At 36.2% G+C, this 18,559-nt stretch overlaps 1 protein-coding gene across 2 annotated transcripts in view; it reads right to left on the minus strand.

Annotated features, from left to right (window-relative positions):
- Window positions 1-13,257: 13,257 nt before the first annotated feature.
- The window catches only part of LOC124239335 (protein argonaute-3), a 105,233-nt gene continuing 99,931 nt past the window's right edge, over window positions 13,258-18,559 (minus strand). For both annotated transcript variants that reach the window (XM_046661057.1, XM_046661058.1), the window contains exons 18-19: window positions 14,919-15,118; window positions 13,258-14,347 (exon numbers count right to left, since the gene is read on the minus strand). In XM_046661057.1, the coding sequence (XP_046517013.1) occupies window positions 14,239-14,347; window positions 14,919-15,118 (309 nt within the window). In that variant the 3' untranslated portion in view covers window positions 13,258-14,238. The remainder of the gene's footprint in view (window positions 14,348-14,918; window positions 15,119-18,559) is intronic.

Raw genomic sequence — 18,559 nt, forward strand, 5'->3', positions numbered from 1 at the left:
GGGCGGGGGTATAGATAATAGCAAGAAGGGATTGGACTTCATTCTATGATGTTTTGGAGAACATAAATAGGGTGGATGGGAATTATGAAGGGACTTTTTTTTAATATCTAGGCTGGACTGCTTCAAAGTAGTGAGCTAGCCCCAGGTAAGGAGCATGTCCTCTGAGGGATTGCTGTATTGGTCGGAGGCCTCACCTCACACTAGGGTTCGAGTCCAGCGACGGCAAAGAAAAAATGCTTGTGCAGGCTGGGCAAAGAGTGCTACGGGCTGTGGAGAGGCTGCCCCCTTCAAAAGGGGCGACCACTATGGAGTTTCCTCTGATGGCACCCGGGAAGGAATGCAAGACGGGATACCATGAAGTTGCCGAATCTCCTCACTTTTCAAGAGAAGACAAAATCTGGATTTTTATGTGAGATCTTCTGATTTCTTAAATGTTAGTCACTTAAACACCAAACAAAAATTATTTGCAGGCCAAAATTGGCTTGCCAACTTGAGACCTCTGATTTTAGTCCAAAAAATTCAATTATAAAAAATGAAGAGAAGTGACATACCTGAAATTATACAGTTCTGACAGTTGAGAGCTGGTTTCCAAAATTTTAGTCCAGTGTTTTCTTGCATATCATACCTGGGCTGCGTATCCACTTCTGGGCCTGTGAAGATTCCCCCAGTTCATTTTGGTTTCTTTTTTTCCTACGTGTTCTAAAATTCTTTCACCACCTGGCAGAGTTTGTAAGCCTGGCTTCTTGCCTCCTCCTCCTCTTTCCACTCCACCCAATGTCTTTTATTTAAGGGAAAATGGATGTGGGTGGTGGGGGGGAGAACCTATTTTTCTTTTCTTCTCCCCAAAGCCCTGCAGTACATAGTTGTATATTCTAATTGTAGGTCCTTCTGGTTGTGCTATGTGGGACACAGCTTCAGCATGGCTTGACGAGTGATGATAGGTCCACGCCCAGGATCCGAACCAGTGAAACCCTGGGCCACTGAAGCAGAACGCATAAACTTAACCATTCAGCCATGGGGCCGGCCCCGTGAAGAACCTCTTTAAAACCTGAGCTCCATCCACATGCCCAGCATTATTAGGTACCTTCCATATATTATCTCATTATTTCCCAACAGTCCTATTATCATCTTCTCACAGTGGAGGAACCTGAGATTTACAAGCATCAAGGAACTTGTCCAGAGTGTTATGCAATCCAGATTTTAACCCAGGGCTTCATAACTCTTAAAGCCTAAATTCTTTCCAGTGCATCACACTGGCTCCCTTTACCTAAGCCTGAAGAGCTGTAATGATGAGCACAAAATAGAAAGTTTGGAGCAAAGCTTTCCTTTTTATTGCAGTTATTAGTGAAAGTTACACTTCAAACTGAAGCTAAGCAACGCTAAAACCATTAATTATTTTTTTAAATCAAGGATTGAAAACAAATACAACATAGAACGCTTCCAATATGCAGAATGGCAGAAAAAAGAAGAGTGGTTCTGTCACAGGACATTCTAGTGACAGTTTGGCTCAGAAAGAATTATGACAACTTCTTTAACATAAAACATTGTAAGTGACTGAACTGCTTAAAAAGCGGCTTCTTCAAGCTTCTTGATCTCAACCCTAAGTTTTTTGTAGTAATTTTTTTGAAGATAATTTAACTGAAAGTAGAAAATTTACTACTAAACTTTAAATACCGAAAAAAAGCACTTTTGTTTAAAAACTTTATTTGCCTCTGCTCATCATAATTACATAGTCTTCAAGGAATTAAAATGACAATCAAATCCAAAGCCTGGCCCCTAAGTACACAGTGATAGGATTCAGCATTTGGTGTTTCGAATTATACAGTGACTACATATATATCATCACAGACTTGCTCCCACCCCCACCACGTAAAGTTCCAATTTCCTCTTAATAAAATGTGGCAGTCAAGTTTAGTATCCTTCAAGATCTTATCTGGTCCTATAGCATATTACAAACTCAGACTCATTCCACTGTTTTAACTGATGTTACTGTGTAACCAAATATTAACAAAGGAAGGCTTATAGATACAGATTTTGAAATTCTGCAGTCCTTAAATTACTACAGTAAATTGTTCTTACTTATGAAAAGCCAACAAAAAATATAAGGCCAGGCCAGGTTTAAGACAGGTAGGGAAGATGAGGAAGGAGGTCTGAGTCCATCACTTTACCATGCTCAAACTTGGTGTCAGTAGAAATATTTGGCAAGAATAGTTGGTGTGGAAAGGGAGGATGGAGAAAGAGGTTACTCTGATTTTATTTGTAACAATTCAGTTTCAAAACATACTGATATCAAGCCCCAAAAATAGTTCACATCTGCAATACAAATAGGCACACACGGTCAAGATGGTTGAAAAGGAAAATTGAAAAGGCTATTTGTCCATCTGCAAGACATGTGCAGGTGGCCCCACCCTTCCCACATGTCCTGTATTTACATTTTACTGTTCAGAAAAGCCCCTTTAAAGAGTGCTGTTTCCTCCTCCATTACTTAGGGTTAAAAAGAAAGCAGCAATTATCTAAAGTGGGAGCAGTTAGCAACGCTTCAGGGGTGTGCATTGGTGTGTAATATAAATGTTCTCTAGAGTGAGTGGTCAGATTACGCTGGAATGGTTATATTACAATTTTAGTCCCTAAAACACTAAAGAAACATTTTTTCTGTATAAACTTATGTAATACACACAGTGTTATAAACATAGAATCTTTATACACACAACCCCCACACACACCACTGCTTCCCACAGCCTATGAATGCATCCATATACTAGTCCACAAGAATGATCTTTATTCACAAGATACAGTAATACTTTTATGGGTCCATAACTCAAAAGAGACATTAAAGCTACACATTACAGCAAAAATTGTTTAAAAGTATTCCTGATATATCAATGTTCTTAGTTATCTCACTCAGCAAGGTGGATTTTTTGTTCATTTTTCCAAGCATGAATCTCTCCAACTTTTCACTTTCAGTACTTGCAATTCTCATTAGCCTATAAAACTAAGACAGATACCACTATGTTAGTGATGAGTTGGAAGAGCCCAACTGCCTGCAAAAAAGGGAGGTCAGCATCTACAGAGAGAAAAAATAAACACTGAATGCATCCATACCCTGTATACCTAAAACGCATCCTTTTTTCTTAAAACAAAAACAAAAAAACAAACTTGTCTGTTGTGACAAGGCATTGCCTACACAACCTGTGGCGATGTGCCCTTTGTTATTTCCTAGAAAGAGGAGCCCCTTCCCCCCATATAAATGGGTAAGCCTGTCGAAATGTCAGGTTCTGCCCACCAACCATGAAGGAAACTGGGTCAGACACCACGAGGCTTCCTGATATCACCTGCAGATGCTCAGAATTGAATTAAAATGAAAAACTTTTACCATATTTTAACGTTTACAGGTACGTGGTGATTGGAAAGCAAGGTTCAACTCTGCAAAGTGATGAGAGAAATAAGCACACTTTCCTTCTTAAAAACCTAACCCCCTAACCTAACTCCAAAAAAAGGTAACAAAAATATGCCAAGAAACAAAGGGCTTAACTATCTGGTTGTACAACAGCTTCTGATGCCACATGTAGCAAAAACACCTGAAGGCGAAAGGCAAGTTAATGTCTGATTATCTGATGGTTTCACATTAATCTAACTCAAAATACAATCGCAGCTGCCATAGCACCGCTAAAAGGAGTTTGGTTTTTGAAGTTACAGTTTTGCCAAGGATTATTATAAAGAAAAATTCAGCCTGTGTGCTGGCTATCTGACAGGGGAGAAACAGAACAGGATCCATTTGTAAGTGAACACCATACCGTGAAAAGGCCTGAGTTTCTCTTATACCTGTTTGATAAAATGCTCTTCGATAATTAAAGATATTTTCATAGAGGCAAACTGGAACTGAACCCTTCATACAACAAGACTCCATTATCTTGAACTTCTGAATAGCTTTTCTTGTGGAGAACTCAAGCACTGTCACAAACATTATCCTATTCTTACAACAATTGTGTGAGGTAGGTGAGGGCAGGTATTATCACTACCATTTGACAAGGTAGGCACAGAGAGATTAAGGAAATTGCCTAAGGACGCAGAGCAAATTAGTGGTAGAGCTCTGATTGAATTCCAAGGTTCTGGCTCCTGGTTAGAGCTCTTTCTACTCCCAAAGGCAACAGTTCTCAGTGGCTGTTTTCCAGTTGTGATCCTCTAAAAGTTCCTGCACTTGAAAACACCCATGCCTTCTCCTCTACAGCTCAAGTTTGACTAGGAAATGGGTTAAAAAAAATTTTATATAGAATTTTGCATATATCGAGACATATGTGAGAGATCTACATAACTGAAGTAGGAGAAAATCAATATGTAAATTAAGAGGAAAGAATAGTCTAAGTGTTCATTCAATACAACTTTTATATTTAAGAAGACATGTCAGAATAAAAGTCACAAACCTTTTAAAGTTTAAATCAGAGTCTGATTCATTAAAACCAGAAGCTATATTAATTTTAAGAAGATAGGGGTCTCTCTTGCAGAGGTTGGAACATTACTTTCAAGAGTAATTTTCTCATCACTTTGCTATAACATCATATTTCAGATATTCAGTCTGTTCACATTATCACTCTATAGCTAGAGATAATACCTGCAGCATTAACATGTTCAATCTCAATTCTCATTTAATCGGGTTAGGATTTCTTTCCATCTGTATTAACTAAAGTTGCATTCTAATGATTCTCATTCTATTTTTCTTGTTTTATCCCTCCCCCTTAACTGTGTGTGTGTGTGTGTGTGTGTGTGTGTGTGTGTGTGTATGGGGGTGGGGAGAGAACTGCATGATTCATAAATGCATGAGACACTGATTATATCACAAAACAGAGTGACAGCCCTCAAGTAAATCAAAGCATGGTATGTCAAAGGAAAAACTTTAGAATCTAAACATGAAAAAAGGGCTCAAATAGTCTCTCAATCAAGATATAACTTGTGGCATGTGATCTTCCTTCCCCAACTATTTTAAAGACTATTATTTACTCATAGTAGAAGTCTATGTAAACTGCCTCTAAATCCTTCCTCTTTTCTTCCTTTTCTTTTTTAAAGAGGAGAAAGGGGTTGTACCCTGGGCTAAGAGATGAGAAAGCTCCTAGAAAACTTTTTAAGAATCTTGTAGGGTCAAACTATTAGCAGATTTCGGTCAGTGCTTGCTGTTTCTGGTTTTGTGCACATGTGCAGGGTCATCATCAATACTATGAGATCCTTCTCTTTCTGTGAAACAGGGAGATCTTCACAGTTAATTACCAATGGAGATCCAAGTCTGTTGCTACCAGAACAAAAGCTTCCTCTTGTTAAACTCCCTGGGACCAAACTGTATCCATTAACCTGGTTGGACTGTCTATGTTAGGCAAAATTCCTCCTTCATTACAACCTACCAGTGTTTTTTCCAAATCTTTCACCAAAAACATTTTCTTTTTACAGGAAAGACTACCTTGTCTGCAAAGGCTCTGGTTGGTGTTTTCTATGTAAAGGGAAAAGTTGGAGAAGCCATGTTGATGGCAATGCCATGGCTCTATTTAAGGATACATACTTCATTTAATCTCTTTATTGTCATTCAGAAGCAATTTCCAAGACTTCTCCAATTTACCAGGAACAGATCGAGCTCTAGGTCTGCACACCAACATAAAGTAAGCTTAGTTCACGGAGGCGCTCTTCTGAGGCCTCTTCTGTAGGTTCAAACAGCGACAGTCCCGCTTTTACCACGGGGTTGTGAGAACCAGATAAACAGTAAACAATTGTTAAGGTTTCTGTCCAAGGATCCAGCAAAGAAATCTTTTCCTCATTTCCCCCCTCACTACATACCCTTATTGCAATCCCACTGATCTGTTTCTTTACAAAGACCTCCTGTTTCTATAGGTTCTTATAATAAAGATAGAGTCACATCTGCAACATTTTTTGTAGAGAGTCTTTCCTTCTTTGGTTCTAAAAATATTATTAAAGGGCCAAATGAAGGATTTTTGTTTGTCCTTCCAACTAAAGCCATGAGGTAAATAAAGATGGAAAGTTTTAGGCATTAAATACCAGAGTGTAATCTCCTTCTCTAGTCTCTGGCACAGCCTCTTAAACTCCAAATATAAAATTACAGATGTGCATAGTTAATTTTTGGAAATAATAAAACCAAAATAAAGCAAAGTTCTAATGACCAACACTCCCATCTGTTTTCTATTCATGTAAGACTGTTCATGACAGTTCTTTTTTGGGATGAACTATTACTTACTGTAGAAACATTTCTTTCTTAGGAGGTGGACTATAAATATGAACAAGTCACCAAGTACTTCACTGTGGTAATTCAGTACTGATGCTAGGTACCTTGATTTATGGGGCCAACCGGTTAAAAAAGCAAAAGAAGCTCTATGTGTCAGGTTCCTATAAGCTTTCAGGAGGAAAAAAAGAAAATAAAGGACTATTTCTACTTGAGGCTGCCTTAAAAATGTTTGTCTACAAGGATTATATGCCTCTCAATCTAGGATAGTGTTGAAACATAATGAATAAAACTAATAAAGATATAACCACGATAAGTATCCTTGAGGGGGGCATATGCTTGCAACAAAAATATATCTGACTGCTTGAAACATATTTGGCAGCAACAAATTCCTATAATCATAGTACCAATCTTCAATTAATACTTCATGTGAGGGTGAAGGAAGTAGCTCAGAATAGTATATTAAAAAAAAATTACTGTATCTGGCAAAAATGCAGAAAGAAATGATATGGCCAATGTCTATATGAAATCACATGCTGATTCACTGTAAGTTGTAAAATTTTACATGATATAAAAATAACTTTTTCCCAATGATAATTACTTGAAGCTTTTTCATTTAGCCCTCTTAGTGGAAGAATAGATCACAGTACAGCAAAATGTCATACACTGAGCCTTGATAACTTAGAATTTAAAACCCAGAGAACGAGATAAAGTTTATCGTTTAATTTCTAACAGAAAAATGGCCTACCAAGCAAATTCAGTGTAAAAATAAAATGGAAATATTTTATCTGCTTAAGAGAATTCACTTTTTCCACATACCTTTATAAAAAGTGTGCCAATATAAGCAATCTTGATCTATTCACTAGGAAACTGGAGTGACCATATATGTTTGAAATGAATATTCTGTAATCATACTTTTCATTGCCTTTCAATTAATTTACATTCATCAATTATTATTTGAATTTTTAATTAACTTAAATATTATTTTAATCATTCTTTATCCCTGGCTCTACCTAGCCACTTAAACTCTGTTTCGTTACTGATACTCAGGGTTGAATCAACTTTAAAAGTATGCTGGAGAAAAGATGAGGGTAGCTAATTTTCCACATAATATAATTATGGGGGAAAATCCCATTTCAAAGTCAATTATCAGTGACTTCTGGATCATTTGCTATTTGTTTTCCAGGTCTATAAAAATGGTATCAGAATCCTAATGCTGGATGATGTGACCATTTCAGCAGTTTCGAATGTAGCTGAAGTTAAAAAAAGAAATGTACCACTCATTTATTTGGTAAGTTGTCCCAGAACTGCAGATCAGGTAAAATAAATCCAATTTGTTAGTGTTAGTTTGCTACTTAAGGGAAAGAAATCTAACTTACAGAAAAGCCCCACCTCCCCTCCACATTTAGAAATCTATCTAAAGACTGTCTTTAATGCCCACTATATAAACAACATTAAATATTCTAAGTTAGAAAATAGTGTTAATGGTTTATTGGTAAAAATCCAAACTCTAGACTTTATGGAACTAGTAGTTTGGTGGGTATATTAACATTCCATCTTAATCTTTGCTAATATTACAAAGAAAGAGGAAACACTAGAAATATCTATAAAAATAAAATACCTTAAAACCAACATCTAAGCAAAATATAAAAGTTGCACACAAATTGCCAATAAATATAAACATCACAATAGAAAAATTAATATAAAAAATAAACTCATAATTGCTATTAAGACATTATAAAAAATGAAAAAGTTTAATGTGCATGTATATTTGCAAACAGACACAGTACACTCCAAACAATATAAATTTACTATCATTATTACATAATGCAGCATACAAGGTTACTGAGGTGAGGTGTTTTTTGTTTGTTTTTAGTCTATTTTTTTCTGGAGGAATGCTCACCAAATTCATAAGCAAGAACTGGTTAGGTGATCATTTACAGCTGTTCACTGCTTCCGAGTCCAGGGGAAAACTGCTTTCTGGTAGATTACTAAATTTCTAAGAAGTATGAATGGTCCTGCTATTATCCTTCCTTTTGCTTATTTCCTCCACAGCCCAATTTCGCATGTTCTATTTCTAATTAACTGATCATACCCTTTTAGATACACTGTCATCATTTTTCATAGTCCCCCCATGCTAGAACACAGTGGGAATCATTTAAAATATTTTTTGGTGCCTAAAAAAGAAAATTTCCCCATAGGTAGAGACATAATCAGTTTACTTTTTCTCTTAAACCAATTTCCATGATGACTTGGCTCTCCCTTTATAAGCAGTTTTCTTTAATAAAGATTAATTAGAAAATGTTACCAACAGATATTTAAATACTTACAAAAGGGTCAATCTATATTAAAAAAAAAAAAAAAAGGAAAGGTAGCCTATGACTTATCATTCCTGGCAAGTTACCTTTCCCTTTGGGCACTCACTTGCTACTATATCCATACTCTTGTTAAAAAGTTAAGCAGATTTGCTGTTTTTTGTGCCTTATAGATTACAGTCAACATAGCTGAGAACTGAAAGGGTCAATTCTGTTAAAAATTTTGTTTTCAAACTTACAAAATACATTTGGTGAGCATTTACCTAGATACTTTACTGAATAAAAGCTTTACCTGGTTCCCTTGGACTGGATTCAGGACAACGAATAACATTATTTATATGAAACTGTCTCACTCTTGGAGTTCTAAAATAATTCATCTTTTAAATTTTTAGTCTCATGCTATTTGAAAAATAAAAATCTACAGCACCATCTTCTGAAAAGGCACTTTCTAAGAACCGCCTTACTTTAAAAAATGATTTAAAAATTTAATTCAGCGCCTACCCTGAAGAACATTTTTGCTTAATACTGAGACCCTAACATAGATACATTAGATTTTGGTTACCTCAGACATTGATTTCAAAAAGGAAGGGAGACCAATGGCTGGATAGATGATTTGACAGGATCTTAGTTTTGTCACATTGCTTGTTACTTGATACTTCAACAGGGTTTCTCATTGGTAAATCTCAACGCTCCATATTAAATTTATTATTGTTCTATCTTTAACTAAAATTAGAATCTTTAACTTCTATACTTTAAGAGCAAAAGATTCTTGAGGTTTAATCAACAATGTAAAAATCTAGAGTACTTTGATGGGTAAAGAAAAATAAAATTCAACTAGCAGTAGATAATATTAGCACAAGCCTTGACCATTATCTCTTGGTTAAGAAAAATTATTTTGACCAACATGGAAAATTATAAACTAAAATGTACCGTTTTTAAAAGCAGGAAAAAGTAATAAGTGTTTTTTCCCTTTGAGATATGCATATATATATATGAGAGAGAGAGACAAAGAGAGGAGAGTGATTTTTTCCCACATGGGAGTCAGCTTGTTTCACTAATCACAGTATCATTTCTAATACTGCCACTGATAAAGAATGTTCTTAGTACAAGCAGGAATTTTTTTAAAAAACAATTTTTTGGAGAAAATTCTCACTTTCACATTTTTGTACTGATTTTACATGTCTATTCTTGGCTTATTTTTTGATTCCTCTAGGATCACAAAAGTGCTTTACATGATCAAATGGGAGGGAAATAGGAAAATACAACATATATTAGAGCCAGGGTTCTACTGCTACTCAGGAAGCCCTCACTTGAGATAAAAGCCTCCCATTATTATTACTGAAGCTTTAAGACATCCATGAATTCTCAAAAAGAATGAAAAGGATTAACTCCATATGGATAAAAAATGCCAAAATAAAGATGCCAAGCCAATGATGTCTTTTTACAGTTTAAGTGAATAAAGGGTAATTTAAGTAGCAAGTTACTGTTAGGGGCAACTTGTCTTTAAAAGTATTCAATAGGAGAACATCTAAGAGGATGAGTTAAGCAAATATTTAACTCAGGTTTAATGATACTGAATAAAAATTATACAGAGCTGACAGTTAAGCTTCTTGGAAAAACATTACCATCAAGTTTGAAATAGCAAGACTACAAAATATTGTAGCTGAATCCAAGTGGCTAGCTTCATGGATTTCATGAAAATCACTACCCTTGGCAAATTCCTGTTAGCCTCCGAAAAAACTCACCAAATTCCTTGAATAATGGTCTCTAATTCCTGGTTTATAATCCATCTAATTATTTCAGATCTATTACTGGCACTCTGAGTGTTCACTTTTTCTTTAAACACTGAGATCCTCTGCCAGCCGTTTCTATTGAATGGCAACTCAGATTTTATTTCCCTAGACATTCCTTAAGTCTGTCATGACTAAGCCTGTCATACTAAAATCCACTAGAGAATATACAAGTAAACATTAGGCAGTGGTGGGTCATCAGAGAATCTAGTTTGGAATACTAGTATAGGTCTTTAGAAGGCTAGGAGTCCCTATGTCAGAAGGTAGAGATGAATCTTTATCAAGTGCCTTCCGAAATACCCAGTACATTCCTACTAGAATCCCTTCTAGACTCTCTTCTAGGAAGAGAAATAAATTAATGGTTACAAACAGGAAGATTTCCATAGACAATATTTTTTCTGAGAAACTTGTTAAACGGTAAATATTAAGAAAAAATAGAGGGCATCTGTACTTCTGTGAAAATATGCCAAAAACCACTACTGAGGAGGTTGAGGTACCTTTTTTCAAAACTGCTAAAGTCAAAATCCACATTTCTAAAACAAAAGAGTATTCTGATATTAAATTGAAACTAAAATGGCAGCACCCATTGTTACCTTGATATTTCACGTTCTTAATCTTATTTAGGGAAAAAAAGGGGGTCTAACACTAGCCTTGAATCCCGCTCATCTCCTTATTGTTTAGTGCAGTAACTGTCAGAGTCTAGTGAATTAAATAAATATAGCAGCTACAGTATTATAAATGTATGGTCCTCAATGCCAGTAACTTGATACTCTAAGATAATAACATGTATCCGCACTTTACACAGACACATTTGCCATCCAGAATATACATTAAAACTCCCAACTCTTTACAGAAAGGTCACTATTGTGTTTCATGACCATTAAATTCAAAACAACTTTTTTTTTAAAAAAATAAAAAAGATCGGAATTCGACACCAGAAGTATAGTAATAATTAAAACAAATTTCAAAAAGTATTTGCCACTTAGACTTCTATGTTAAAATTCTAAGCACAAGATTTCTTGTAATTAGGTTTGATATACCAATTTATTAGTAAGCAAAACAGAAATACACTATACATACTCTTTCAAGTATGCTGAAACCTCAAACTTAACCTTAAACTAGCACTGTTGAAAGTCTAAGAAAGAAACCCCCCAAAAGAATTCACTTCAAAGGTAAAGCTTTATATTAAAAAACCCTCTGTATTTCCTTCCAAATTGGCTTCACTATAGCACATGTGAAACTAAGTAACTGAAAATTAGGTAAAACAGTAAATAGGGAAAGGGTATCTACAGTGCTTCCCTGGGCCCTAAAGTTTCCCACATGAAACTGCAACTCTCACCGTTAAAGGAAGATGTTTTGCTCATACTGAGCAAGCATAGAGCAATCAAGTTTCTACCATCTAGGATATACTACTTTCTTCTCTTGCCGATGTTCCTGACTATATTCAGTGAAATTTCAATGTTAAAAAACAACCAACCAACCAGAACCATGCTTACTAGGAATCTTTTTTAGGGGCAGGGTTGGGAGAAAAAATGTATATACTGTACAAATATTATCTCATGTAAAGAGCTTTGAAACAGTGTTGTAAATTGCATTTCAGACACTTCAATATAATAAACGTACAAAATACAGTACTTTCCTAGTTTTCTGGCAGAGGACAAAAGATTTCATACCTATTGGAGGACATGGGCTCAGATTTTAGGCTCAAAATACAGTAAATTGGCAATAAGAGTGGATTATAGGTAAGAGAGAAACTAAAGAGCTAATCCATTCATTTTCATGTGCAGATGGAATACTGAAAGGTTAAGAACAATGCCCACTGGAAACAATCTGTAACATCTATACTCTGAACCAGTGCAAAAACCAAAAAATTAAAATGCAATTTTCATGAGTTACAAAGTGCAAAGCTCCCCTGAATCCAATGTTACTGATGAACTCGGTCTTGACAGCTTTATAGTACTTTTTAATATCTTAACGTGAAGTCAGTAAAACAAAAGTTTTGCAAAACTTTTTTCCACATTTCAGTGATTTAACTCATTTAAAATTATCAAAGTCCTAACTTCCTTTGTCACCATAACCCTAATTTTAAAAGGAAAGTTACGATGATGATGTTAGCAAAAATGTTTTTAAAATATCATTTTAATTTTCCTGATTCATTTTAGTAAATGAAAATGGGCACCTAACCAGTATGATTCTTCAATAAACATGATCTATTTTCAAAGAATTTAAATATCTTCTAAATCTTAAACTATTCACTGTCCTGCTTAAATCAAAATTCAACTTTATTTCTAATATTTAAGGTCAGACTCATTTAGGAAATTTAACTTCATTTTCATTATGATTTTTAAAAGACATGCTTTAAACTTGAAAATTACAAAACTTTCCTTCTGAAATTAAGGCTGTATTACTTTGCCCTTTTAAAATTATGGAGGTGCCTGTTTCTCCCACTTTCTGTGGTAAAGATGTCAGACACAGCTTTCCTTTAAAACTGCTTATTGCACTAAAAGATAGCAAAAAGAAGTTGTCAGTTCTTAAAATAAACATGATTATATTTCTATAAAAGATGTGGCCAATATGGTTCTATAATTATTAAAGCACTATTCTAATAAATATAAAAGAAAAGGAAGCTATACTTTAAAACACATACATATATGTTTATATATACACACACATATATATAAAAATATATATATATGAAAATCACATTAAGGTATGAGAGGCAGCAAGTAAACTAGCAAACAAAAAATTTTAAAAACCTCAACAACCCCCACCCCTCCATCCAATTTCAGAGGCCACAACCCTACAGACTTCCAATCATTTAAAATATTTACCCTTTATAAAAGCTTTAAGGGATTTCCATGTATAACCCATAGAAACAGAAGGCTTTAGAATACATATCACTTATAGAGAGAAAGAGTTACAACTTCTGACAAGGTTTTATATTTATAGCAGCTTTAACAAACTCACTAAAGAAAAAGAATAGTTTAGGTTGCTACTGCTTATGTACACATTGCACAAATGGCAAATGTAAGTTCAGAGCAGGAGGGGGCAGACACACACTCTCACAAAAACAAATATATATATATAAAATAATTCTGTTTCTTAAGAAAGCACTATCAAGAGTTGAGGATTCAGAATTGTGTATGAGACAAGAGACAGGAGTAGGGTGTGCAAAATAAAAATTAAAATCTAGTTTGCCATGCTTCATATTCAAAGGAACCAGATACAGGAACATCTGAATGTCACTGGTAGCATTAGGAAAAAAAATGTAGGTGGTGAAGGCAAGGCAGGTCGAGAAAGAAAGAAAAGTCGTGATGGGGGAATAAGAGGGAAAGAAAGTTCCCCAATGGAATGAACTATAAAATATATACATAGACACATATATATCTATTATCAATGTAGATCCAGATATATATGCATATGAAGTATGCATGTATATATTTAAAATATACATAGATACCTTTTACAAGAATACATGAATGCACGTTATTTTTTTTGCACACATAATTGTGAACAATCACTTTGATTATTCATGTAGGTGTGTGTTTTTTTTTAAAACCATCATTTTCTTTTTCTTTACTTTTTTTGCAAAGATAGTTGTGCTGCCAAGCAACTTGAGGTAAAGGCATTAAAAGGGTTAGACTACAAGAAAGTGAAAACAAAACAACTGCGATACTTCCTACAGGAGACCGCACAAAAAAGCAGTTGGCTGGTTTCATATTGCATAATGGTGCTGTGTTCCTTGATGAAGTAAACAATCTTCCTTGCATCAACATAAAGATCAGACCCTGGCCCCCAAACAGTGTTGGTTTCTGTATGGTTGGAGGCATCACCACTCAACTGACTCCACTGGAAACATACGTTGTATGTCGATTCATCTTTCGGTTCTTCCTCTCAGAGAACATTCTTGGACTTTTTAAGCAAAGTACATTGTGCGTAAGGTATCTTGGTGAATCTGTACAGCCTTGGCAAGAGCTTGTGGATCTCGCCCATTGCTCTGTCCTGAAACGTGGCTTCCTTCAGCACTGTAAGACAAGTGGCAATGAACACAAAAACAAACCCTATGCTGATGTAGTAATTCTGAAAAACATTATTTGTTGTAGAAAATTTCAAAAATATTAAAGAAAACAGAGGCTAGTATAATGAACTTCCACATGACTATCACCTAGCTTCAATAATTATTAACTCAAGGCCAATTTTGTTTTACTTTTCTCACCTCCCCAGGATTATTTAGAAGCAAATTCCAGACATTCTATCATTTTGTCTGTATATGTCACTTTTATTATCAATAATCTCTCCTTTGAATTAATTTTGTAAAGCAACTAAATCACTATATCATTCTATTACTAATAAGCCTAGCCTGCACATTTTAATGGGAACCCTTATCTGGGGGCAGTCAGTTCTGACTATCATTGTTTTTCATATGGATCACTGACTCCTCTAATAGCTTGTGGAACTTTAATACTAAATGGCTGTGCTTTATGGCAAAGAGAGAGGCACATACATGGAAACAAAGAAATTTCCCAAGAAAATTCTAACATGCAGACCATGTTCAGATTTGGGTGAGAATCTGTATCTGTTTAGCTTTTATATTACCTGTCATGTTCTTTGTCCACGAGATGATATCTGGCTCTAAATGCCACCAGGTGAGCGTAATACGCTGGTGCAGGTATAGAAACAGATCGTGTACAGCGCACATAAGTGTGGCAGAGCTGGTAAGTTAGCAGCTGAAGTTCATCTGCAGTAAAGCAGTTATCATCCCATAAAACATGATAGTGTGAAGGACGGCTGGTACCCTACAGAGAAAGCAATGGCATAGTCTATTGATTTCTAAACTTTTAAATAAATATTCAGCACAGACTAAGTTATATTAAAAACCAGCTTTGTACATTAGTAAAACATATTCTAATTTAATAATCAATTAAAGAACACTTAGTTGATTCTGAGTATATATCCAAAAGAAGTGAAAGCAGAGATTGGAACAGATATCTGCACACCATGTTCAAAGCAGCACTATTCGCAATAGCCAAAGGTGGAAACAACCAAGTATCCATTGATGGGTGAAGGAAGAAACAAAATATGGTGTGTGTGTATATATATATATATATATATATATATATATAAGATGAAATATTATTCAGTCTTTAAAAAGGAAGAAAATTCTGACACATATTACAACACAGATGAACTTTGATGACATTATGCTAAATGAAATAAAACAGTAACAAAAAGACAAATATTGTATGATTCTCTTATATAAGGTACCTGGAATAGTCAAATTCATAGAAAGTGAACGGTGGTCACCAGGGGCCAGGGGAAGGGAGGGAAAGGAGTGTATGTAATGCGTAAAGAGTGTCAGGGAAGATAAGTTCCAGAGATAGATGGTGGTATGGCTGCACAACATGAATGTACTTAATGTGACAGAAGTGTACACTTAAAAATGGTTAAAATGGTGAATTGTATGTTACATATATTTTACCATAATAAAAAAATCCAGCACATTTAGTTGAGCTCTTCTGTACTATGTTATTATGGATTCAAAGAAAAAGTCAAAGGTTTCCCGTTTTTTGGAGAATATAATTTAGTAGAGGAGGAGAGGAGACAGAGCATCTACAATTATAAAGCAACTAATAAAGGGCTATAGTAGTACTGGCACTTAGTCCTTTATGAGAATACCAAAGGAAGTAATTGTGGGGGTAAGCCTGGGGGTACACAAGGGAGGAATGAGCGGGACTTGGCCTTTTTTGGGCAGGTAAGGGTGAGGAGACACTAGAGAATGAACAGCCTTAACAAAAGGACAGGAGACATAACATTTCATGGCGTATCTGGGGAATAGTTAATAGACTAGTATGAACAGAGTATGGTGCATGAGGGGAAAAAGATGAAGTTGAAAAGAAAGTTGCGAATCAGACTGAATCACATGCTTAGGCATTTGGACTTTCACCAGTAGGTGGCAGGGAGGCACTGCACAGTTTTGTTTTATTTTATTTTGTTTTTGAGGAAGATTAGCCCTGAGCTAATATCCGCTACCAATCCTCCTCTTTTTGCTGAGGAAGACTGGCCCTGAGCTAACATCTGTGCCCATCTTCCTCTATTTTACATGTGGGACGCCTGCCACAGTGTGGTTTGATAAGCTATGCGTAGGTCCATGCCTGGGGTCTGAACTGGCGAACCCTGGGATGCCGAAGCACAGCGTGCGAGCTTAACGGCTACACCACAGGGCCAGCCCCCTGCACAGTTTTTTTAACAGGAGATTTTTTAGTTGTGATGAGACTGGGGTTTTATAAAAGTAACAACAGCAATAATACTGAGGATGGATTAGACACCTGAAGAGACTGAAAGCAAGAGGAGCGGTTAGGAGGCTGTTGCATTAGTTCTGGTGCAAGACGATAAAAGTATGAACTAAGGAAATGCCAGTGGCAAAGGAGAAAGATTAGCTCATACTTTAATAAATATTTGTTTGAGTATCATCTGTCAGACTGTGCAAGATTTGGGGGATAAAATTCAAATTATTACTAAATCCTACCTCCCCCAAGTTATTTGTTTATAATGCATATATAATATATTGTACATCCACACATTCAATATTTACTGAACACTCACCATATGCCATGTCCTGTATCTGGTATTGGGCACACAGTAACGAATAAGACACATGCTCCAGTAATGAGACAGATAATACATACATAAAACCATCATAAATTAGGCTATCAAGAGAATTAAAATGTAGGATAGCATGGAAGACTATGTCTGTGCCTTCTTTAGATTGGGTTGTCAGGGAGGGTCTATCTTTCTGATGAGGAGACATGGAAGTGAGCTCTGAATGATAAGGAGGGCTTGTCAGATCAGAGGGAAGAGCATTTCAGGCACAGGGAAGAGAGGGGGCAAAAGTCCTAACTATATGCAATTCATTCAGTGTTCTATCATCACCATGTTAGTCCCAAACACCATCATCTTTTGCCTCGACTATGTTAACAGATTCCTAATTGATGTCCCCAATACCGTTCTTAATCCCCAGTAATCTGTACTTCAATAAGAGTGAATTTAAACTCCCCTCAACACACACCTAATTATGTTAGTGTCCAGTTTAAATCCTTTTAATGGCTTTCCAATGCACTTAACACTAAAATCCAAGTCCTTATCTTCGCCCAACAAGGCCTACATGATCCAGCCCGGGCTACCTTTTTAACCTCCTCTTTTTGAAGACTAGCCCGGAGCTAACTACTGCCAATCCTCCTCTTTTTGCTGAGGAAGACTGGCCCTGGAAGACCATGCCCATCTTCCTCTACTTTATACGTGGGACGCCTACCACAGCATGGCTTTTGCCAAGCAGTGCCATGTCCGCACCTGGGATCTGAACCCGCGAAGCCTGGGCTGCCGAGAAGCAGAACGTGTGAACTTAACCGCTGGGCCACCGGGCCGGCCCCTTAACCTACTCTTACGCTGCAGTAGCAGTCTCTATTTGATTCCTCAATGGATAAAAAGTTTTCCACCAAAAGGGCTTGTACACGTGCCTCTGGCAGGAATTCTCTTCCCCATTCTTGGCTTGGTTAACTCCTACTCAATTCCTTAAGATCTCACCTTAAATATCATTTCTCAGGGAAGCTTTTTGTGATCTCTCAATCTAAATCAGGTCCCCACTAAAATCTCTCTTCCTATCTTCACTTTTCCTTTATTGCATTTATCCCAGTTAATAAATATATATGTGAGATTACTTACTTAATATGTCTTCCCCAATAAGCTAAAAGAGGAAGGGATTGGCTTTATTTGCTCACTGTGAATACCTAGTATCAATACCTATCTCCTAAGAGGTACAAAATAAATATCTGTTGATTGAATGAATGAGTAGCCTCTGCCTTTTGGGACCTTATAGACTAGTGGAAGGGGGAGAGAAACAAAAGCCTGGTTACAATGCTGTGTAATAAGTGCAAGAAAGAGGTATGCACAGAGTGCTCTGGCAGTGCAGAGGAGGGTCATTTGCCTTGGGGAAGAATACAAGAAAGGAGTTGGGAGAAGGATCTGGGAGGAATTGATGTCTGGGATGAGTCTTAAAGGATGAGAAAGAATAAGTTAGAGAAGGAATACTTAAGGTAAGGGAGCAGCATGGGCAGGATAGAGTTAGAACTACCTGAAGCTAGTTTAGAATGGCTGCAGCTTTGTGTTTATGTGTGTTTGTGTATGTGAAAGAGAGGAGACGGTCATAGAGAGAGGAGGTGAAAAAGAGAGGGAAGGAGGAG

The sequence above is a fragment of the Equus quagga genome, chromosome 5 (genome assembly GCF_021613505.1).
Source record: "Equus quagga isolate Etosha38 chromosome 5, UCLA_HA_Equagga_1.0, whole genome shotgun sequence".
NCBI lineage: Eukaryota > Metazoa > Chordata > Mammalia > Perissodactyla > Equidae > Equus > Equus quagga.